This window comes from Rhinolophus ferrumequinum, chromosome 7 (genome assembly GCF_004115265.2).
Source record: "Rhinolophus ferrumequinum isolate MPI-CBG mRhiFer1 chromosome 7, mRhiFer1_v1.p, whole genome shotgun sequence".
Taxonomy (NCBI): Eukaryota; Metazoa; Chordata; class Mammalia; order Chiroptera; family Rhinolophidae; genus Rhinolophus; species Rhinolophus ferrumequinum.
In genome coordinates, this window is record NC_046290.1 from 87306952 (window position 1) to 87331678 (window position 24727).

General features: G+C 40.3%; 1 protein-coding gene across 1 annotated transcript in view; it reads right to left on the reverse strand.

Annotated features, from left to right (window-relative positions):
• Positions 1–24727, reverse strand: part of ALDH7A1 (aldehyde dehydrogenase 7 family member A1) — a 36805-nt gene that overhangs the window by 5985 nt on the left and 6093 nt on the right. Inside the window, exons 4-14 of the mRNA XM_033110719.1 lie at positions 22078–22158; positions 21614–21737; positions 19118–19250; positions 17363–17407; positions 13484–13561; positions 11666–11763; positions 7265–7306; positions 5549–5643; positions 3575–3659; positions 1925–2031; positions 100–216 (exon numbers count right to left, since the gene is read on the reverse strand). Coding sequence (XP_032966610.1) covers positions 100–216; positions 1925–2031; positions 3575–3659; positions 5549–5643; positions 7265–7306; positions 11666–11763; positions 13484–13561; positions 17363–17407; positions 19118–19250; positions 21614–21737; positions 22078–22158 — 1005 coding nt within the window. The remainder of the gene's footprint in view (positions 1–99; positions 217–1924; positions 2032–3574; positions 3660–5548; positions 5644–7264; positions 7307–11665; positions 11764–13483; positions 13562–17362; positions 17408–19117; positions 19251–21613; positions 21738–22077; positions 22159–24727) is intronic.

A 24727-nucleotide genomic window follows, 5' to 3' on the forward strand; every position in this document is an offset into this window, starting at 1 on the left:
GTGAATCAAGTGGAATTTAATACGCCTTCCTTTTCTCCCAGTCTTCTCATCTGTTTCAACATTAGACTAGCGAAAAAGAGAGACAGAATCCATTTTTACCTTGAATTTAAAGACATAAAGAATTGGAGCAAAAGTCTCTGTATGCGCAATGGAGGCGTTGTGGGGAAGACCCGTCACAATTGTCGGTTCCACATAGTTTCCAGGGCGATCCATAACCTTCAGTAGAGAAATGAAATAAAAAGAATGAAAGCATTTTGTTTTCTAGCACTTGGGGTCAGAGGACACAATCCTATACTTATGTATAAAAGTAAACAGCATTTATAGGTGAATTATTTCTCCAAACTAACTTCCCATCATGAATAAAAATTTTCTCTGCCATTGGCTCTACCTTGGTTAAAGAAAAATAGGAAAAAAAGGAGTCAAGAATGGAGAGCTGTGCCACGTGCCACAACCAAGTTATGTTGAGAAAACCCTGTTTCAAGTGATTATTTTAAAATTCATATAACTTTAAAATAGGTCATCGATACCCACTGTGGTATAGGCTGCATTGTGTCCCCCACCCAAATTCATGTTGAAGCCTTAACCCTCCAGGATGACTGAATTTGAAAGTGGAACCTTTAAAAAGATAATTCAAGTTAAATAAGGTCACAAGGGTGGGGCTCTAATCCGATAGAACTGACATCCTTATAAGCAGAGGAAGAGACACTGGAGACCGCTTTCTCTCCGTGCTTGGAGGAAAGGCCATGTAAGGACTAGCGGCCTCACCAGAAACCAACCCGGCCAGCATCTTGATTTTCAACTTCCAGTCCCATGAACTGTTAGAAAAATAACTTTCTGTTGTTCCAGCCCCCTGGTCTGTGATCTTTTATTATGGCAGCCCTAGCAAACTAAAGCACCTTGTACAAAAATCAAAAGCTCCAAAAGGCTCTACTGCAGACACTCTCCTAACCAACCTCCACGTAAGCAAATTACTAGTTCATGTCTACTTAATTAACACGCGCTTTTCCTTCTGTAAAATACTCTGCCCACAGTGGGCTGCTGTGGCTGGTGGCTGGCCCGCTGCAGGGCCTGTGTAACTAACTCTGCTCTCACCCTCTGCGCGCTGTTTATCAAGAGTCCACTGTACTTACTCCCAATCCTGAGCGCGACAGCTCTATTTACTATAGGAATGCCATGTTGCGCTATGTAAAGAAATATTACACAAAGGAAAAACAGACTTATTTCTATAAAGATTAAGTTGAATGCTTTAGGGAAAAAAAATTCAAAATAAATAAAAAGAAAACACAAATATCCATATACACGTCTGTCGAATGACGTGTATGTGGGTGTGATAATGGTAAGACGTCTACGGAGCAGTCTTCTCTCAGATAGCTTTGCTAGAAACTCAGTTCTCAGTGAATTTTAAACAAAGTAAAACTAAATTGTAGTTAATAAATTATTGGTATAGCTTATGCAAGGATGGAGACAAACTTCTACCACACATGAAGAAAACGCTTTGACTCTTTATCTAAAGAATCAAACAAATGTAGTTAATCTGTGTTAAATTAAAATGTTTTTGGTGCATTTTTTTTTTTGATTCTCTGTCTTAACTGTCCTTTTAAAAGAACCATTAAATACGAATTCTAATTACTCTGAATACACAATCTTCTACTGTCTCATGAAAAGGAGGGCTCCCTTCCATAGAAATTCCTACACTCAATTCAAAGGCAACCATGGCTCTGAGATGCTTGTGTGCCCTTCCAGAAATTTGCCATGCAGCTTATGTTGTCATTCTTTAAAACATGTATTTTCCCCCCCTTTACAAAAAGGAGGAAAGAAGAAAGATCGCAGTTGGGGACCCTTTACCAATTTGCTCAGTGTCCTGCTTGTACCTAAGGGAAAGGAAGTCAAAATCCTGAGCTCCTGAGCTCAGAGTTTTCATTACCTTGCCACCATAGACCACTGTGCCACCTTCTTTCTTGGCGGCCTCCACTGCTCCACGAAACATGCTCACTGCCTGTTTGGTGTGCAGTGGCCCGTAGAGAACATTAGCTGGAGAGAAAAAGGAATGTTCTTCATTTCACCCTAAATGGCATCATTTTGTTATTATAACCACTTTCCCAATGAACCGTCCCATCCCTTCATATAGCCTCTCAGTTTAGAGCAGGATTCTGCAACCTTTTTCTGTAAAGGGCTAGACAGCTGTAAGTATCTTATGGTTTGTGTGACATATGTGGTCTCTGTCACAACTACTCAACTTGGCCGCTGTAGTGTGAAAGCAGCCACAGAAGATATGCAAACTAGTGTGTGGGGCTATGTCCTGACAAACTTGCTTTCCAGAAATGGCTGGTGGGCCAATCTCTGGTTCAGAGGAATGGCTATCAATTCATCAGAGTGCTGCATTAAAAATACAGGAACTATTTATCCATGTATTGATTCTCTAAGAACGTCACAGACCCAGCAATTCCCAGGGGAGAGACTAATGCTGCCCTGTGGATGGCTGCCGGAAAGCAGAGCCAAGGTGACCCCAGGGGCAGAGGAAGAAGATTTAGAGAGGCCTGAGTGAGGCAGTGTAGCAGGAAGCCAGCCAAGGGAAGAGCTAGGTGAAGAGCATTTCCAGCAGACAGCAGCAGGGCGGGGCCTGGAACCCATGGATCACTGAAAGAAGGTTGGAGAAGCTGAAACTCAGGCAGTACGGGGCAAACGGTACACACGAGTCAGAAGGTGGGCTGGGGAGGCGGCAGAAGTCAGATCAGGAAAGACTGTGAGCCTGCTAAAGTGGGATTCCGAAGGAATCTAGGTTTTAGTCCAAGAGCAATGAGAAGTCACTGGAGGGTGTTAAATAGGAAAGTGAATTATCTAATCTAACTACATTTTTCAAAGATCACTTTGGTTACTGGGGAAAGCAGAAGTGGAAACAGGAAAGTCAGTTTGGTGATTCTTGCAGCCTTCCATGGGACAGGATGGTGGTGGCTTAAATGAGTGTACTAGTAGTGAAGAGAAAAGCTTGTCAAACTCATCCCATCTGAACACATTCTCCCAGGCTCACTCCCCAGCCCACATCAAGCACTCAGGATCCTAACCTAGGAGCAGACACGGTCATCCTAAATGCCCTATAACCTGCTTCATATGCCCTCGGGCCTCTCAGGAAAGGCAATGGGGCATGGGGGGAGAATCAGAAACATGTAACACCAGCTGTCAAAAAGGAACACCTTTGGGGGTGGACGGGTGGCTCAGTTGGTTAGAGTGCGAGCTCTGGACAACAGGGCTGCTGGTTGGATTCCCACATGGGCCAGCGAGCTGTGCCCTCCACAATTAGAATGAAGACAATGAGCTGCAGCGGAGCTGTCACTGAGCTCCCGGCAGCCGCGTGGCTCAGTTGGTTGGAGCGCTTGCTCTCAGCCACAAGGCTGCCAATCGGATTCTGCAGGGGATGGTGGGCTGCGCCCCTAGCAACTAAGATTGAACAAGGGCAACTGGACTTGGAGCTGATGGGTCCTGGGAAAAACACACTGTTCCCCTATAAAGTCCTGTCAAAAAAAAAAAAATTAAAAAAAAAAAAAAGGAACACCTTTGAAATCAATGAGATACTCACGGTCCCATGGGTCCCCAACCCGGATCTGTGCATAGGCCTTTTGAAGTCTATTTACAACTTCATCATGGATGCTTTCATGTAAAAACTATGCAAAAAAAGAAACAGGCAAGGGAATAGTCAAATAAATGTACAATTTGTTAACATTGTAAGATTTTTCTTAATAGAACTGATTTATAGCTAATTTTTGAAGTATTGTGATCTCTGAAAACATATGCAAATAGAAGTATACGTTTATTTTTGTAATCATATAATTCCTAGGTTTAATATTAACTACATGAAGATAACCATTTCCTCCAGGTAGATGTTAGAATAAAATCATAAGCCATGTCTTGATAAAGTCTCTAAGGACCTATTTAGCCCAGCTTCACAAATCAATTATTCCTGTTTCTGTTCTAGAGTGTTCAGTATCTTAAGTAGCAGAAACCCTCAAGTATACCTATCCCAAGCTTTAACGGTATGAATCATGGTGAACACATACAAGAATTTGCTCAGCCTGCCTCTACTGTGTAACCACGGGCTCTGAGCCTCAGGCCGAGCAGATCTCCGGAGTGAGGCCTCAATCAAGTGAGGACATGCCTTGGACTCACTCTAGGTGGGATGTGAGCTCCATGCTGTGTTCCCAGCTGTGGAAGTGAACTTGTCTAGCCATCCATTCTGAGTGGGTCTCCATGTGGCAAATGCCATTAACACTATGAGAACTCGGCATGGAGAGGTCCGTAGTACTGCTATGGAGTTTTCTACATATCACTTAACTGTCCCTATGGAAATTGATTTGGGCAATGACCAATGATACCCTCTAATTTTCAACACTAAATAGAAAGCATAGCTATGTATATTTGTTTTAAGACACAAAGGAAAAACAAAAGTTGGCTGAATAGAGAAATGCTTCTTTTATGTCGTTTCATATTTTACCATGTAATTAAGATTATAATCTTTTGAAGTATCCATTTCCTTAGCATTAATGTAGTAAGTTTTTTAAGGTGGTGAACAAATCGAATAAATTATAAATACTTTATGAATCTTGTATCTTAGATTTTTTTGAGAACTCGAGCTGAGTAACGTAAACACAAAGGGAAGATATTCATTTGCTGTAAAATACAGGAAAAATGAATATGAACTGTTATGAAAAAATATTTAATTTCCATATATCTTTTATCTTATTCTCATTAATTTAGATTATGTCAACCTTAAAAAGAATTTGTTTATACTCGTTGTGGGTGAGATTAAAAATCCAAAGCCAATTTCTCTGTAAATCAACTGTAAACTGTTGGATTTTTTAATTATAGGAGGAAAACTCAACATTAATGATTTAAAAATGGCAACTGTAGCCAAATTTTATATCTAACCAAAACTTGGCTAGCTGCAGTACACACAGTTTTTCTATCATGAGAATCATGAAAGTTAAGGATATAGCAGACACAAAACTGAAACCTAGCTCAAATCTAAGTGTGGTGAATAAACATCCCAAACCCCACACATTAAAGCTATAAACAACATCTTATATGCACTTACTGTTAACGTGTCTTATTTATTCATTCATTCATGCAAAGAGAGAACACACATAGGGTCATTTTACACCACACCACATCAAGTCCAATCTGAGACTTGACTGATAGGCCCCAAATTAAAATCTTTAAAATGTTTTTATAAAAAAGCCAAGGCTGCCTATCTTTTAGCCAATAGTTTTAGAATATTTCAAAGTTTTAGCTTGTTCTAGTCTCTAAGTGGCACTGGACTTTGTCCACGTTGTTTTAGGTGTGGGATTGACAATAGCCTCTCCTTCCTGTCCAAGTCCAATCAGTTAGTGTGAGAGCACCTTTAGCTTGAGACGGAGGGGAAGGCGGAGTCTGGGGCTGACTGGCAACATGTGCCGTGTTTCTAGCAGTACTTTATGACACCTCCCTAACAGTAGTTTGTTAGACGCTACTGTGTGAAGAGCAGGACAACCCCATGTGCCTGTAGAGACACACTTACCAGGCGCCTTGCAGTCGTACACCTCTGGCCAGTTGTCCCAATAGCCGCAAAGAGAGCTGATGGAATGACTAAATTGAGGTCCGCATCGTCAAAAACTTAGAGAAGCACAAACACACACCCATCAGTGTCACCACGTAGGCAGACAAGGTACTTACTAACTGATATAAAATGATGCCTTTATTGCATGCAGTAAGAGAACATCGGAACTATCCCTGTAAAATAAGCACGTTCACATCGCAGAGGCTGCTTCTCTTCCGGAGATCACATGAGAATAGAGCAATGGGCTCTGCAGTCTTTACCCGAGTACAGATGGACACTGAGGCTCTCCGTCCTCTGACCACTTCCGAGTCTCTCCAGCAGGCTGTCTTTCCACCTGTGACCTCTGCTGCCTCCCCTGCCCACCTTCCCCCACCCTGTATCTCCACCCTCTTCATCTCTTCCTCTCTGCTTTTGTCTGTTCCTTCCTCCTCATCTTCTGCCCTCAACAGAAAAAACTAGCATCATCTTTACAAAGTTTATATTATTTGCACTTCCTTCCTCCATATCCCTTCCAGAAGCTTACAGACACGATTCCTTTTTATATCTTCAATTTTCCTGTCCAATCTAACAGCAGTCTCAGACTGGCATGATGGTTTAAAAAGCTGGTTTGTGCAACCAAACAGACCAGGGTTCTTGTCCATTCCCACCACTTTTTAATTGTGGTTTCCCTTGTTAAGCCTCAGTTTCTTCTTCCGCCTGGGATACTAATGGGTAATAGTAAGGAATTAAGGAAAGAGCTGTGCTCTGGGGTCTGATCGCCAGGATACAAACGCTAGTTCTATCACTTGCTGGCATCTAATCACTTTAAGCTTCAGACTGTAACCTTCCAATGAGATTAATAATGGTATCTGCCTCACGGGATCATCGCAGGGATTCAAGGAAACAATGCATAGGAAACAGCTGAGCACAGAATCTGGCAAACACCCAGCACTAAGTGCTAACTATATTTTTAAATGAACTCTCTCTTTCACTAGATTAGAAGTTCACCGAGAACTTCTAATATACTTTTTAAACTTCGTCACTTACTTTTTAAACTTCTGGTGTATACTACAAATATGCAGGCAGCTAAATGTGTTGATGATAGCAATTTACAAATCTGCAAGTTTTGCTTTGTCTCACAAAATCCACGCTTTTATGAAGTCTCAACCGATTGATGTTCATTTGAGTATCCAGTTACGCTGCTAGACCATTTCCTTTTGTGACAAATAACTGAAACAGAATTAAGGAATCTCCAAGCCTATGGGTAAGTGATTAAAATGCCTCAGAGAAGTATCCCTTCTCAGTACAAAAGCACTCCATATTCTACTCAAGACAAACTCAAGTTTTTGAAATCTAATGCAATCAGCAGGTCACATAGAGTTCCTTATTCTAGAGACACACATGGCCAGTTGTCAGAAAACAGGAGAAGGAAAAACAAGAACAATGCCGCATTGGGTAGTCTCGGACACAGGTTCTAACCCAGGTTACGTTTTCCAAATATGAACACTTTTCTTTCCTGGTTATCTCTGCCTCAGACCACTGTGTCCTGTCTCATTAGAAAAACTCCTAAAATGCAAATTAGGACTTAGACACATATAACACAGGACAGAAGAGTCCCTAAACCAATTCTATACATTCAAGACAGCTAGTGAAGATATTCTGAACAGAAAACAAAACAAAAACAAAAGGCAGTCTTACCAATAATGGCATTGTTTCCTCCAAGTTCTAACAAGCTTCTCCCTTTAAAAACATATAAACACGATTTAATGCCTATTTTAGTATTTAATGCACACTGCTAGATGGCTTCAAATCACAGCCTATCCCAATTATGTTTTAATTTATTTGCTGATTTAAAACGTTTAACATGAGCATTGCAATGTCAAATTTCCTGCCTTTAATAATTATTCTGTGGTTATATGACAGAATGTACCCGTTCTTAGTGAAATATTTAGTGATAAAGGAACACAATGTCTTCAACTTTGGGCCAAATGGCCCAAAAATAATATGCAACCACAATGTGTGTGTGTGTGTGTGTGTGTGTGTGTGTATTGCTGGAAAGAGAGAAAATGATAAAGTCAACAAGGCAAAATGTAAGCAATTGGTTAATCTAGTTAAAGGGTATATAGGAATTACTTGTGTCTTGTAACTTTTCTGTAACTTTGAAATTATGTCCTCAAAAACCCGTTAGTATAAAGTGTTACAGCCACTACAGAAAACTGTGTGGCCAATTCCCAAAAAACTAAACATAGAATTACCATGTGATCAACCTAGCAATTCCACTCTTGGTACATAACCAAAAGAAGTAAAATCAAGGACTCAAAACAAATATTTGTACACCCATGTTCATGGAAGCATTATTCACAATAGCTAAATGGTGGAAGCAACCCAAGTGTTCACTGAGGGATGAATGGATAAATAAAATGTGGTACACACATAAAATGACACATTATTCAGCCTTTAAAAGGATGGAAATTCTGACACAGGCTACAATATGGATGAACCTTGAAGATATTATGTTGAGTGAAATAAGCCAGTCACAAAGGCACAAATATTGTGTGATTCTGATTACATGAGGTTCCTACAATAGTCAAATCCATAGAGACAGAAAGTAGAATTGATTGCCAAGGGTTGGGGGAAGGCAGAAATGGGGGGGAGTTAGTTTTTAATGGGTACAGAGTTTCAATTGGGAAGACCAAAAACAGTTCTGGAGATGGATGTTGATGATGGTTGCACAACAATGTAAAGACACTTACTGACATAAAACTGCACACTTAAAAATGGTTAAAATGGTAAATTTTATGTTATATTTTACCACAATAAAAAACATTGAAAGAATATGGGCTCACTGTAGAAACTTATTTTTTTAAAAAAGCAAAAACTATCGAGTAGGAAGAAAGCTATGGCCCATAGTTCACCATGAAATCTCTCCTTATAATTTGATATAGTGCCTTCCGATTTTTTTCCTGTGTATTTATATTTAGTTGAGATCATACTATCTAATTAATTTTGCTTAATTTTCTGATTAGTATGCTATAGTTTTTCCCTAAGTTATTAGGAGCTATTAAAAAAAGAAATCAATGCAGGCCGGCCCGGTGGCTCAGGTGGTTGGAGCGCCACACTCCTAACGCCGAGGTCGCCAGTTCAATTCCCACACGAGACAGTGAGCTGCGCCCTCTACAGCTAAGATTGTGAACAATGGCCCCTGGAGCTGGGCTGCCGTGAGCTGCCGTGGGCTGCTGAGTGTTGCCGCAGGTTACTGTGCCACCATGAGCGGCCAGCAGCCAGCGTGAGTGGCCAACTGACAACCGGCGACCAACTGCCTCAGTCAGCTGAGGGGAGTGCAAGGCTCATAATACGAGCATAGGCCAGGGAGCTGTGTCCTACACATCGAGACTGAGACACAACAGTTTGAACCAGAGTGGGGGCGGGGGAGGTGGAAGAAGGGGTTGGGGGGGATTCACTGCATAGCATCCATGATGATGATGATGTACCAAATTTTATTTCGCATCTTCTCTCGTGTTGAATATATTGATTGTTGAATGTTGCCCTCTTACCTACTTAGGTAATGGCCAAAGGGCATAAATATTAGGACTACTATATACACTGCCAGTTTACATGCCAGGCAAGTTACACAGCAGGCTACGAATGCCATTCTGACCTTAAACGCCCCATCATGAAGATTTCAAATTTGTTTGCCTCAATTTTAGAGCTATGTGTACTGTATCTTTTGAACATGTACTTATTTTTCCTTAAATGCACTCTAAAACCAGCTTCTATGTGGATAACTTAATTTGTGATATCAGGAGCATATATGACAGCAAGAGAGTGTGTTCTCACTTCCACTGCTCTGAAAGTTAAGCATCAAGTGGATATTAATTAGAAGGGGTGGGGTTGTTATGACCAAAAGTCACTGAGTGCTGTATCAGCTCATCTCTGCTGCAACAGTTGATTTAATGACAGCTTGCTGGCTATAGCAGAACACTATACTTGGTGGGGGGAAGAAAGAAGGAAGGAAACAGAAGATTCTACACCTGACAGCTCCTCCGGTCTGGCTTCAAGTGCTCTATGGCAGAAGAGAAGGGATCTATACCTCCTACTCCCTCCAATTCTCTATCTGCTTCCCATCCACACTCCTAACAGCCAGTTCACTCCAAGAAAAGCAGCTGTAACTTAAGACGGGCATATACATTTTATTATAATTATAATCCTATTAATATTACTACGTAAGAGAGAACTACTCCTTTGAATAAGAAGAAGTGAAAAGGGATGAAATTTACTAGTCGGAAGAGAAAAATTAATGATCTTAAGCACTCTGGACGTACTTACTGGTCAGTTGTAATCTTCTGTGAAGAAGTATCTATTCAAACCCTGTGCCCATTTTTAATTTGGTTATTTGTCTTTTATATTGTTGAATTGTAAGAGTTATTTATATATTCTAGACATAAATCCCTTATAAGATTTACAAATATTTTCTCCCATTCTATAGATTATTCATTGTTTTTTTTTATTGCTCATTGTTTTGATGGTATCCTTTGAAACAAATTTTTTGTTTGTTCGTTTTTTGTTTGTTTTTATTTTTTTTTCACTTTTTTTTAATTTATTGGGGTGACCAAAAGTTTTTAATGTTGATGAAGTCTAATTTATCTTTTTTTCTTTTGTTGCTTATGCTTTAGGTATCTTATCTAAGAAACCACTGCCAAATCCAAGACACAAAAATGTATATTTTCTCCTAAGAGTTTTATAGTTCCATCTCTTGTGTTTAGGTCTTTGAAACATTCTGAGCAGCTTTTGTATACCGGGCAAGGCAGGACTCCAACTTCACACATACGTGGTATGTATGTGAGTATCTAGCTGTTCCAACACCATTTATTGAAAGACTATTCTTTCCCCATTGAAATGTCTTGATACCCTTGTCAAAATCAGTTGACCATAAATGTAAGGGTTTATTTCTGAACTCTCAATTCCATTCCATTGATCTTTATGTCTACCCTTATGCCAATACCACACAGTCTTGATTATTGTAGTTTTGTAGTAAGTTTTGAAATCAGGAAGTTGAGTCCTCCAACTTTGTTCTTCTTTTTCAAGATTGTTTTGGGTAGTCAGAGTTCTTTGCATTTCCACATGAATTTTAGGATCAGCTTGTCAATTGCTACAAAGAAGCCAGCTGACATTTTGAAAGGGATTGCACTGAATCTATAGGTCACTTGGGCAGTAACACCATTAAGTTTACCAAAAAGTGAAAATGGGATGTCGTTACATTTATTTAGATCTTTGATTTCTTCCAATGATGCTCTGTAGCACTCTGTGTGGAAGACTTGCACTTCTTTTGTTGAATTTACTCCTAAGTAGTTTATTCTTTTTGATGCTATGCTATTGTAAATATAATTTATGTTTTCTGAATTTCACTTTCAGATGGTCCATTGTTAATGTATAGAGATATAACTGATTTTTGTTTGTTGATCTGGAATCCTGCCACCTTGCTGACCTTGTTTATAAGCTCTAGTAGTTTTTTGTAAGCTTGCTTTTTAAAAACAATGTCTAGCAAGCAACAAGCCTGATAGATTAACTAGTCAAGTGTCATCTGATGCTGGGATTAGACTCTAAAATCACAATAATAGCCAAAAAATGACAGTCAATATTATCCTTAAAAACCTCTGCAATCAGTCATAAAGTACAGCATACAAAGCCATGTCTATATAGCCCTTTTTGGTCATATATACATGAAATACAAATGAGAACAGATTTACATCTTCCATTCCACATTTACTGTAGGTCCTGTACTCAGTGGTCCCTCTTAAATTGTTCTGTTTTTTAATGTGCCACATAAGTGTGACAGAATTTGATAAATATATCTGATATGATTCTAATATAGTCATTTAGAGGGAAAAATGACATCCTTTTCCAAATTATGCTATTTAAATCTGCGATCTCCCTAATATTAACCCACTAATATAACTGTACCCTTTTCTTGTACTTGGACATTCAAATAAGCATGGCTGGTGTCTCCATGGAAAGGGTCAAGGAAAAAAAAACAACTTTTAGATTTCACATCCATGCCTGTGAGGGAATTAAAATCTTCATTAGAAAGCCAACACTTACCAAATCTCTCCTGCACCATAAGGGCCACCTGTTTCCCCACCTGAGTGCTCCCGGTGAAGGACAGCAGGTCCACCTGCTCATCTTTGGCCATTGCTGTGCTGCAGGGGAACAGACACTGTCACTCAAGCGGAGAAACCCAGCAATGGTGACACCTATCGGTACCAGCCAGAAAACCCTGACATAGGCCCTTGGAAAGGCAGTCAGACAAAGATATAAGAAAGTCTATCCCAGGGGGGCAAGGGAAGGTCTTCAGGAAAATGAACTCGGTTTTCACAAGTAGAACCACACAGCAGAACAGGCTAACATGTTCCGTGAGCTCTCCGTCAACAGAAATCACCTCAGGGACATCATTAGTTAAGGAAGAAAGACCTTCCTGTACTGAGTGGGAGACAGGACAATACGACCCCCTTTCCTTGAGGAGCATCCCAGCTATTTTGCAGACACTTAAACTACTAACTCCTTTAAGAAGGAAAACTCTAAAGACTGGAGGGAAACATCCTAACTATCCCTCATGGAAGCTGACTTTAAAGACTGTGCTAGGATTTCCAGTTGCTTCTAAGGAATGTAGACCAGACACTATTGATTGGAATCCCTTTGTTCATAGTTTGGTGCTTCAAAGGGCTTAGTAGGAGCCACGCAGGGCAGCCACAGCGTCAGTCTAACATAGGAACAGCTTGCTGAGGTGACCCGGGTAGGCCTCCCAGGTTCGACCCACGAACACGAGCACTGATACCCAAGGCAGTTCTTGCTTAACGCACACCTAGACAACCCTGCCATTACCTGAGCTATTCAAGGCCAGCACCGAGGACTGGATGCCCAGAATGCAAGAACAATTGGTCAGAGGACAGAATACTCATGTTTTAAATGACATTTAGATAATACTTCATTATGCACACCGTATGTGGGAGACTAACGTTTGAACCACACCAGTGTGGGTTAGAAGACTTGACCCCTATGAAACCTCACCTAATCAATGGCTAAGGCAGTGGTAACACCCACTTTTGTCATGGTTCAGAGCAATTATAAAGTCATTTCCAGCTTCAAAAGAGGCTGTGACATTACGATACGTGAAAGAAGCCAGACACAAAAGGCGACATGTTGTACAATTCTATTTATAGGAAATGTCCCAAACAGGCAAATCCACAGAGACAGAAAGTAGATTAGTGGTTGCCAGGGGAAAGGGAGAGTGGGAAGTGACTGCTAATGTCAGGAGGTTCTGTTTGGGACCTCTCTCCCACCCTGAAAATGTTCTGGAATAATTGTGGTGGTTGTACCACATTGTGAGTATTCTAAAAACCAATGAATTATACATTTTTAAAAAGAGAATGTTATGGTATGTGAATTATATGATGGTTTTTAAAAAACAATAAATTTAAATAAAGAGGCTGCATTCCCAGGGTTCTTTTTTGGTTTTTTTGGTCAGCCGAAGAACCCAGACCACAGGCTAGGTTGTCGGGGGCAGGGCGGGGGTGAAACACCAGATTACAATTGCACAGCTTTGCTTTGTAAGCAAGCACCTTTACAAATCAAGTGTCAGGAAGCCATGGACTGCCCACCATTACAGCAGTTTGTTATTTTAGGATATAAACACCTTATAAAAATAGCTCTGGGAAATTAAAAAGACAATTCTTACTCATCCTCCGACAGAGGCTATGCACTGATAAAGGCAGAGCCCAGTGGGATCCATAATAATAATAATAATTCCAAAACACCATTCTCAATTCCACTGTACTGGGTTTAGTTATTCTAGTAAAGATGATTCTAGTTGATCAACACGGGATCCTTCCACAAAAAGATACTCTCCACCTACTGACCTACCCAATATCTGCTCCACCACATGTCAAGGAGCAAATGGCACCAGGCAGCTTGTTGTCCTCCAGAACCTTGGCTATTATCCTAGAAAGGAAAAAGCAATGACTACTAAGTAAGGGAGCAACTTAATTTCTTAAGATTTTTTGAAAAACTAGGAATTAATTCTAACCACCTGACTTTCCTTTTCAACTCTCTCTCCCACCCCTCAAACATCCAGGCCTGGATTTCTCCTCATATAATAGAGATGAGGCTTCCAAACACTTAAAAGCAGTAATCATTTTTTTCTTCCCCTGAAAGAATCTTAAAAAGAAATAGGCAAAAATAAAAAACAAAACATGCAAAATAAATCAAAGACATAAAGCATTGGTCACATAGTCCAAATGATCATTGTTTTCAAGTATTTTCTGTCAAACTATGAAGATACCTGATTTCAAGATGGTAGACTGATCACAGGGCACTTTTTTTTTTTTTTTGGTCTCTCACTACAAACCCACTAAAATGGTGGTAAAGAAATAAAAAAGGAAACAATAAGGAATAAAACCTAAAAAGATGAAGAAATGAAAGGGTATCCCCATCAGCAAATGAGAGGTTTCGGTACATCTCTGCAAAGCCGAGTCAGCCAGAGAAGTGATACACGATGAAAAGGGAAAGATGTCCCCAAAACCTACAGTAGGTGTTGAGGATACAGCAGAGGGAGCTGGACCCGTGTGCAGAACCCTCAGGAAGTTCAGGACTGTCCGCTAGCTCCATACCAAAACTTTTAGTCACGAAATATCAGCGCCCTCCAGGCTAAAGCACTGTGAACAAGAATAGCTTTTGCTTAATTAGTTGTAATTTACGCTGCTAAAGTTAAAATGATAAATACAGTTTAATGTTATTTAAATCGGTTTTTGAATTCTAAAAAATGGCTCCTGGGGTGGTCGGTTGGCTCAGCTAGTTAGAGCACAGTGCTGGTAGCACCAAGGTTGCCGGTTGGATCCCCACATGGGCAACTGTGAGCTGCGCCCTCCTTAAAAAAAAAAAAAAAAAAAAAAAAAAAAAAAAAAGGCTCCAATGATTCTGGTTTCTCTGAAAGACTTCTTTTATTCATTTTGAGCTTCCTGAGGACCATGAGCCTCAAAAGAGCAGAAATTCTTTTCATCAATCTTCCCAACTTGCTGGCTACTTTCTAATTTGTTTAAAGACATGAGTGAACCTAGAGAACATTATGCTAAGTGCAGTAAGTCAGAGAAAGACAAATACCATATGACCTCACTTATATGTGAAATCTAATAGAACAGAATTAATGAGCAAACTAAACAGAAATAGACTCAGACATAGAGAAAAAAGTGATGGTTGCTAGATGGGAGAGGGGTGGGGATGGCGGAGAAAGTGAAGGGATTACAAAGCACAAATTGATATTCACAATATTGTTCCAGGGATATGAAAGACAGCTGGGGGAATATAATCAATAATGTTGTAAAGATTTTGTAGGGTATCAGATGGGCACTTGTCTTATTAGAGAAACCACTTCATGGACTGTGCAGAGGCTTGACCACTGCGCTGTATACCTGAAGCTGAGGCTGAATGATATTGTATGTCAACGATAATTTTATATATATATATATATGTATATATATATATATACATATATATATATTTATGTATATATATATAAAAATATTATAGTCACGGGATATGGAGTATAGCATAGGGAATAGAGTCAATGGAACTGTAAGAGCTATATAAGATGTCAGAGAGGTAGTAGAATGGGGGTGGGGGGTTATCACTTTGTGAGGGGTATAGATATCTATTACATTACTTTGTACACCTGAAACTAATAAAAAAAGAATTTTTAAATAAAAGTTTCCTTTTTAAATAAAAAAATTGTTTTTAAATGATGTTCAAAAAGATCCAAATCGTATATACACTTCCATAAAAAAAAAAAATGCCATTGCCGTATGTAAGTAAATACTGTAATTGTCCCCCAAAATGTCCTTGATAGCAGTTTTTTTCCATCCAGCCAAGCATCACTGCAGCTGTCATGTGTGAGACCAGGTGTCAGATTGAGCAATTCTTTCCATGGACTTAGTGTACATCCCAGCTGCACAAGTAGACTGACTGCTCTTAAAGGCTAGGGGTTTTGCTTTGTGCCCGTGGGTAAAGGTTAACAAAACCCTTTCCCTCTAATACAGGAGAATCTGACCTTGGATTAACTCTCTAGGTTTGTTGCCCAGGTTACCTGATAAATGTCAGGGTCAACAACGTTACAGAGACAACGTTGGATTATGGTAAAAATGACCCCTGACTGGTCACCTGTGTCTGGACTGGGATCACTACCAAAGAACTATAAATAGGAACCTCATGCTTTGGGGCCTTCCCTGAGTACAGTGACTCATGTCCCTTGTGGGCAGCTGAAAGCTCTGCCCTATAGAATTGTGACGAGACCTTCTGGCTCCTGTGGGCACTAGGCTTTTAAGCCAGGCCAGTCCCCACCCCTGTGCATTGTATATCTCATCTCCTCACCCCTGCATAAACTGCTACAAACACCGACTGAAGAGGGATGGGTACCTGATGCCATCCTCCTGGAAAACTACGTTCCTGTACTACATCCTTCCGAATAGACAGAGGTGTGATATGAGGCCTGTGGTCGTCTTACGTTTAGTTGAACATTGAATTTAAGAACTCCTAGTGGATATGGCAGCAGCCTTGTTTAATTCTGGTAAAATTTAGCATCATTTTACTAATTGTCTTCCTTTACAAAATCTGACAATGTTCTTAATTACCTAAAATATCAGCCATGTCCTATATGAACACTTCAAACCCTTCAAACTGTTTAAAGCAAAAAATATAAAAAACTCAAAAGCAACAATAACAGAACATGTGAAACTAATATAAAAATTAACAGTATTTTAAACCAGTTGCTGAATAACAATTGGCAAGCCAGTTCAGTATGACCACATTAACTGTTCTAAGTTTTTTAATTTAAAAAAAGTAGCCTGGGGAATCTCATTGTTTTTTATGTTTTGCATATCACAACTCTATGTAATATTGAATTTGACCACCCCTGCCTTAAAGGATATATTTTCCTCAATATCACATATTCCTTTCAAGTCAATACTAACACATATTACTCTCTCTTTTTCAACCCACTTTTCCATCCCTAAGCCAGTGTGCCTATCTAACATTTAGGACCCTCTGACATACGGCCTCTGCCACAAGCTCTCTACCAACAACTCTTAATTCAGAGAATGCAGACCATGCAGTCAATAGAGCATGAAGGATGCATCGTCACCCTACATGGGAACGCACTCTCTTGCATAACGTTCTCTAAATTCTCAAATGATAAATTAGTAACACTGACTTTACAACCTAATCAAAGTTGTCAAGTTTTCAAATATGAGTAAATAAAACAACTTGTTAAATCAAAAGATAAAATACATTTTAAATAGTGCGAGAAGAATCCATGGAATAGTACAGTAACCATTTCTCTCTGTTTTGCTAACAGTCTATTAAACAAAAGCAGTAAAAGTATTAACTGGGTAGAAATCAAAACCATTAACATGTTGAACAGTTATAAAATATAGCCCCTAAATTGCAGGAAAATTTCCTCTCCACTGGATTTGTTTTTACTTTGCATTAACAAAAATGTTTATGAGCTCGATTTCAACATTTAACACCAATATCTGGCTTGTTTCCAAACAGTTAAATAATATGGCTCTAAAAGAGCTATGTAAACTACAAAACAATATAAAAATGTTATTACAACCAAGGCAGAAAGAGGTTATCCAAATCTCATATTTAAATAAATATAGCACTTTTATAATGGATTAAAAATTCAGTGCCTATCAATCACCCTTCAGAGATTATTCCATACCCAGGAAAAAGAAAGTCACACATACTCACTTTGTGACAGCAACACTAATAAGGGAAGTTGATGGAGCTCCTTTCCTAGAGAGGGTTAAAAAAAAAAAGGCAACTTAATTTGGTGGATATCATAAATACCTTTTATTATCAAGCAGAAGCAAACGTCTTTGTGAGAAAAACTTCTGTCTAATTAGACAACTGACCCTAGTAACTGAAATAGGAATCTATCCTTCAGCTTGGTGTCTCTGGGACCTAACAGACTACAAAACTTTCATAAATTTAAAAATGGCAAAAAGCAATTTTGAACCTGCTTGTCACACTGATCACAGGAACTGTTACTTTTAACCTCTGTCAATTATGGGGGCTGAGTGAAATGAAAATCAACCTGAATTTTTGCTGGAAGGCTCAGAGAGCTGAGGAAAACTATACAACTAGCCTTTCTGGATCAGGATGCGGAAAGCATGGGTCCCTTTGGCTACATGCTGCCAAATCATTAACCCTCCCAAGTGTGCCTTGCTTTTGCAGACAGTCTGAGTACAGTCAGATAAAGACAACATTAAGATGATATATAATGAGTGGGACAGATGCACAACGGGCAAAGACTGCTCTTCTGGTTTTCCCAACTTCTCCCACTGAACATGAAAGCTAAAGACAAGCAAGTGTTTTGTCTTCTGTAAGATACGGACACTTTCCCGGCTAACTTCTACTATCAAATATTTATAAAGATGCAAAATGTAATGCATCAATGGGAACATTTGCCAAGTGACTCAGAATCACTTGGGAATTCGCTCTCAACTTTTTATTAAAGAAAGAGTGAAACTTTAAAAAAGGAGGTTGTGACTTATCACAAGTTCTTTTTTCCTCCTGCTTATTTACTTAGTTTTCTGTTTGGAAAGTACAATACAATACAGAATACCTCTGGTCTTTGTCACCAGTTTCTGGCACGGAGCTTCAGAACCCCTTGGAATTTCATGAGGAACAGAAGTGTCTTTATTATGCAATGAGGTGACTTTCGGATGCGTCTAGATAGCTTCAGGATGGGAGGTGGTCGCTAGACACCAGGAAGGCCACCGGGAGAGGGGAGAAGGGGTGGAGATTGAGTTCACACCCATGTCTGATGATGCAATCAATTATGCCTATGTAATAAATCCCCAATAAAAACTCTGGACCCCAAGGCTCTGGCCTCCTGGTTGGCAGGGTGACGACCCCAACTTCACCAGAAAAGGGCATGGAAGCTCTGCATCTGGGGCCCTTCTAGACCTTGCCGTACTGTATAACCTTCATAACAAAACTGTAATCATTAAGTAGTGTGCTTTCTTGAGTTCTATGGGTCATTCTAAAGAGTTATTGAAACTGAGGGTTCATAGGAACCTCCAAATTTATAGGCAGCTGATCAGAAGTGCAGGTGTCCTGGAGACCTGGGGACACTTGTGGCTGGCATTTAAAGTGGCAGCAGTCTTGTGGAGGACTGCGCCCTTAAACATGAGGAGCCTGACACTAACTCCAGGAAGTTAGTGTCAGAATTTACTGACAGTACCCCCACTTGGGGTGGAAACAACTGGAAGGACAAGGCTGTGTAAGAACAAAAACTAAGTTTAAAAAAAAAAATGTTTACCAATGGTAAAATATGTAATAATAAAAGTCAGCATTTCACAACGGGCAGGTGTGATTTAATATGTTACTAGAAAGAGTAGAGTAATAGAAAACATTTCAATACATTTAAAATACTTTTAATAGTACCTGAAAATGTACTTGACCATCTTCCTACTGGATGAGAAAGTTAGCAGGCCTTACCAAAGGCAGACGTCCCCACAGATCATTGCGATGGCACTGTTCCAGCCATACACGGCCACAGGGAAGTTGAACGCAGTGATGACTCCAACCAGGCCTACAGGATTCCACTGTTCAATGAGCACGTGGCCAGGTCCTGAGGGTGGGGGAGGACGAGGAACGTGCTTAAAGCATGTTCACTGAACACACGTCCAGTTAACGAGGACAAAGCCTGCAATCTTTCATTTTCAGAACAAAGGTGCACAGGGCCAAGTGGGGATTCTGGATGCCTTGTAGTGGATGCTCTCCATCGCCCCAGGATATTGGTCCATTAATGAGCAGACAACAAAAGCTATTATCACTACACCTCCTCATAAACCACGAATGACTCTGATCCGCATAGGAACTCGGATTATTTCAATCAAAGGCATCCAGGGTAGAGAAGAACCAAACCAAGGAGTGCTGGTTCACAAATGCGAGTGAAAACCACAGTCCAACTGGAAAGGTGCTGCTCCCAGCCATCATCTTTCTGGCCAGGCTCACACTGCCAGCTAGGAACAGGGAAACCACGAGGTGCTGTCCCCCACGGCCAGACTCTCCTTTAGTCTAGGCATCTTCATCTCCCTTGAGAGGATGCGCTGGCACAGCCTCTCCCTGGCAGGGCCTGCCTCTGCCCGGCCCTCTTTCTTCTCCCAGGGGAGGCCAGTGCAGCTGTGATAACGTCACTCCCTTGCTTAAAACCCTTGGGAGTCTGGATCACTACTGGAGCTGCCCTCTGGTAAAGTCCAAACTCCTAACACGAGAAGTCCCTTCCCGCTTTCTCTCACTCCATCTCTCCCCTCACGTGCTCCCCCATCTGTGCTAAAGCAAAACAGTTCCCCAGATAAGCCACCTTCTCCCATCTTAAGCTGTCACTTTTCTTCCTTCCGTATTTACAACAACCCCTGACCGAGCTCTCCACCCCTCTCTTCCTTGAGGCCTTCGCTCGGATTACTTTCTGTGGGACGTCTTGCCTGACTGCCCCAAGGATAGCTAGGGGCTCACTAGCCTACCCTTCCCCCGCCTCATGTGACTTACCATGTTCTGGTATAATTATCCTTTTACTTTTCTCCCACTTGCCTCCCACACTTAAATAGAAGGAATCTAGAAGCTTATAAATTCTTGAAGACAAGGATTGTTCCTTACTGATCAAGCAGCACCTATCAGATCACCTGGGACCTGGTAGACACTCAGTAAGCATTCGTTGCATTAATGGGGTCAGTTAGCCTAAAGCCTCTGTAGAGATGAACAATTTTCTTTCCTCATCATAAATGTAACATAATTGCCATCATGGAAATTTTGAAAAATACCAAAAAATGGAAAGACAATAAAAACTATCAATAATTCTGCCACCCTGGGATAACTGCTACCCTGTACCACTGTGGCAGACTTCCACTCCTTGTATTTTCAATGCAGCCACACACAGTCACCTGTTTTGCTCTATTAAAACTGCAAACATTACAGATCGCATAAGCCCCTGTCCTCATCATGAAACCTCCTCAGACGACAAGTTGGTTCTTGCAGTGTGGAGTAATAGCAGAAGCCCGAAAGCGCCCTAAATATCCATCATTTGGGAACCGGTGAAATAAATTACATACAGTATCTTTACAGCAAATAGACACTCATTTAAAAAGATGAAGAAAGCACCTGAATGTAGTAATATGAAAGGAATTCCAAGACCCATTAAGTAGGAAAAAGTATAGAACAGAATGTATAATTTGCTAATGTTTGTCTTCAAAATGACATATATTTTCCTGTCAGTGAATAAAAACTCTAGAAAGATATACAAGAAACCAGAAACACTGGCTACTTCCATGGGGATACTCTCCAGGGGTGGTTGAAGGGAAACTTTTCATCCTTTACCCTTTTATTTTTAATTCTGTGATATGGATATACCACCTCTTATAAAAACAACATTAAAATCACTTAAAAATAATATAAGCACCCCATGAAAGTATGAGGTTGGGATTAGACAATGTTCATAAACAGAATTTTTATTTCCACAGACTGCCAAAATTAGCTCAACGTCTGTCTATGATGTGACATTTAGGCCATTTTTAACATTTCCTATTGATACTACAATGAATATCTCCACACACAAACCTTTGCCACATTTCAGATTATTTACTTAGATTCTTGAAACTGGTATTAAATGCAAGGCTCTTTGGATTATTTCCAAATTGCTTTCTCGATGGTTTGGCAATTCACGTTGCCACAAGTCCCCATAAAAAATGTCTGCCTCACCCATGGACTTGCCAACACTGAGTTTTACCTTTAAAAATAAAAAAGGTTAAAAGGGTCTTGATCTGATGTTTTCACTTGCTTTAATTTGCATTTCTGAGTAGAAAGATTCAAGACATTTTCCTACATTTCTATGCCATCTGCAAACCCTCCTTTGCGAACTATTTACAACGAGGGCATTTTTTGGAGCTGTCTGTGTCAGAGTTTAAAAGTCGTAGCTTAATCGATTTCACCGCTTACTTTCAGAGGGCAGGATGGGTCCCCCAATCATCCGCGACAAGCCAACAGCATAATCACAAACATCCACGTACTCTTGAACTTCTCCCACTCCTTCCACGAAGATCTTCCCCATCTCCAAAGACACCTAAAAATACAAAAAAGCCAAGCAGTACTTTTTTCCAACAGAATTCATGTTTTAAACATTAAATTAACAGAGGGGAAAAAACGCAAAACCACATGTTGTGTCTGTTTTGTGAAGGTAATAAACTTCAGAAAGTCTCTTTATTTTTCTGAAGAATTTTAAAACACAAGAATAGTCTCACTTTTTCTTGCCCATCTTGTTCATCTTTTCTCTAAAAAAAACACAAAACTTTTTAAGATAAGTATAAACTGCTTATCTTAAAAATCACTATCTTCTATACAGCAATGCGTGATGGCCTTATTCCCCTTCACGGGATTGTATTTTTACTACTGAAATACTTTACCAAGTTTCCCAGTACTTGGATCTTGTCCCGCAAGGCGTCACCAATCTGTCTCACTACTTCTCCTCGCTTTGGAGCAGGAATCTAAGAAAAGAACGGAATTTTAGTGTCTGATTCAAAGTGGAAACTTGTGTCTAGAACACAGTATTGGATAAATATGCAATGAAAAAGCTCAGTACAGGCACATCAAAGATGACTTTTTTGATCATATCAAGACTGTGATATGGCAGGCCCTAGAAACAATGCCAGAGACCCAGAAAACATAAGATAGGTTCACGGAGAGCAAGGGACCATGTCAAGTACAGAGAAAAATTCAGAGATTGAGCACAACCTTTTGGGATGACTCCAGAAAGCTTAATATACCTTAAATACCTATAGGCTTTTATGATTCCCAGGGATGTTTTTTAATGGGTCAAACTGGCTGCATGCCCAAACGCTTAATTGAGCTTTCCCTCACAGAGAGGGCCATCACAGCACTGCTCATGCTCCCAGAACTTTTGACTGTGAGCTCAGGCCTCTCTTTTGCTCTCTGTCCTCCCCAAATGTATCACCATGTCTCAGTACAGCTTTCCTGGAGGGTAACTCAGCAACCTGTTACCATTTAAAACGGTCCTACCCTTTGACTGGGCAATTCCACTTCTGAAAATTGAGCATATGCATAAGTGTGCAAAAGCCTAGGTATGACAAATTTACTGCAGTGCTGTTTCTAGGAGAGAGAAATAGAGACTATTGAAATGTCCATCGGCACATGACTGGTTCATTATGGAACAGCCATAAAACGGGATACTTCACACTCTCTAAAAAGAACGAGGTAGATCTATAAGGCAAATGTTTAAGAGCTATAACAGGATAATAGAAAATGGCAAATAATGCGTATGATAAGCAAACTTTTGCTTAAATTTGAAGGAATACAAATTGAAATGTTAATAGTGATAATTTCTGGGGAATGGAATCATAACAGATTTTCCCTCCCCATATTTTGTATGCCAGGAACATTTGCATTTTTATGACACATCACTCTTCTGGAAATGGGAAACAAAAACTGTAATGTTAAATGCATCAGTGCAGAGTTTATACATTTCCCAACACAGAGAGCAGGTTTAATCATGTTTCAACTGAATTTAGCCCACACATTTATAAGTTTAGCAAACTGGCTAATTTCAACTCAAGAGTGGTCAATACACATGGCCTTTACCCTCCCGTTCTGTGTATATTTTATTCAATCAGCCTTTCAACCAACAATTATTGCATATTTTCTATGTGCCAGATATTGTGCTAATCCCCGGGGATCCTGGGGAAACAAGGCAGCTACAATTCATGCGCAAAGTCCAGTGGGGGTGGCACAGGTAAGAAACAGGCAATTACAATCTTTATGATGGAGCAGCTAGACTATACAATTGGGAAACCTAGGAGTGTTAATTTAACATTACTTGGAGGTAAGGGAGTGGGGAGGAAGGGGGCTTTTTAAAGAAGTGGAGAGCTTTACTTGAAGAGTTGATGTAGCCACGCAATAGCTTAACCTTTTGTTTCCTTCTACCTGCCACCATAAAAAGGAGAGTCTGTAAGACATCCTTTCAGGGACTTTGCTAAACCTTTGTGTTTGCACCTTATGCCTCCCTGTTTGGTCCCAGAAAGATGACTGGACAATGAATGACGAGTAAAATTCCCCACGTGGGGGATAACTCAAGCCAGACCCAGTCATAGAAATCAACAGGAGAACCCACGGGGTTCACACAGGTGGGTACAGCCCCCCACCTTCCTGAGGCTAAGGAGAGCCTCATCCTCTGTGGCTGCATTGCTTCCCAGAACATGCAAGGGAAGTGATTCAATGAGGTGCTCTCCATCTATTCATATGCACATAGGTTTTGTCCCTTGGGGAAGTTGAGACTTTGGTCCTGCTGTCTGCAGGCAAGGGTGATTGACTTGAATCGGTTTTCTATTAAGATGTATGAGATTCACAGAAGTGGAATAGATAATGCTAATGCCTTATGTAAATATCAATAAAAGCCACCGTTGGCTGATTCGAGGCTCCAGTCTTCCATAACTGCGAGGCCCCCTGGCCTTCTGAGATTGAACTGCATCAAGTCTCTGCTTCTTTCTTTTTTAAAAAACCTTAACCTAAAGCCGTCCCTTTTCGTTCCCTCACTGCCCCTGTTGCGCTGGATGCGACAAGTTGAGACCTAAGACCTAAAGCATGATTGGTGTTTGCTAGGTGAAGAGCTAAAGTGGGAAAATTATGGGGAACAGGGAGCACAGAATATGCAAAGGCCAAAGGGCAAGAAAGAATATGGTGGTTGGGGAAAATTGTAAGGCATTCAAAGTAACAGGAGAGGAATGTAGGGGTCACATGCAAAGGTGTGAAGAATCCAAAAAACAGTGGGGAAATTACTAGACAGAGGAATCACAGTGCGCTTTAAACTATCCCTCTAGGTGTGGTATAGAAAATGGATCAGAGGGAAATAACACTCGGGCGGGGAAACCATTAGGCCAGACTAGACCTAGATGGGGGCTATCTGGACTACAAAAATGGCAATAAAGAGAAATGTAATTTAAGATGTTGAAGGCTTATCATTGAAAATCAGTAATTGATTCATTCTCAACCCTGGCCAAACATTGGAATTACCACCCAAGGAATTTTGAGACTATATTCCAC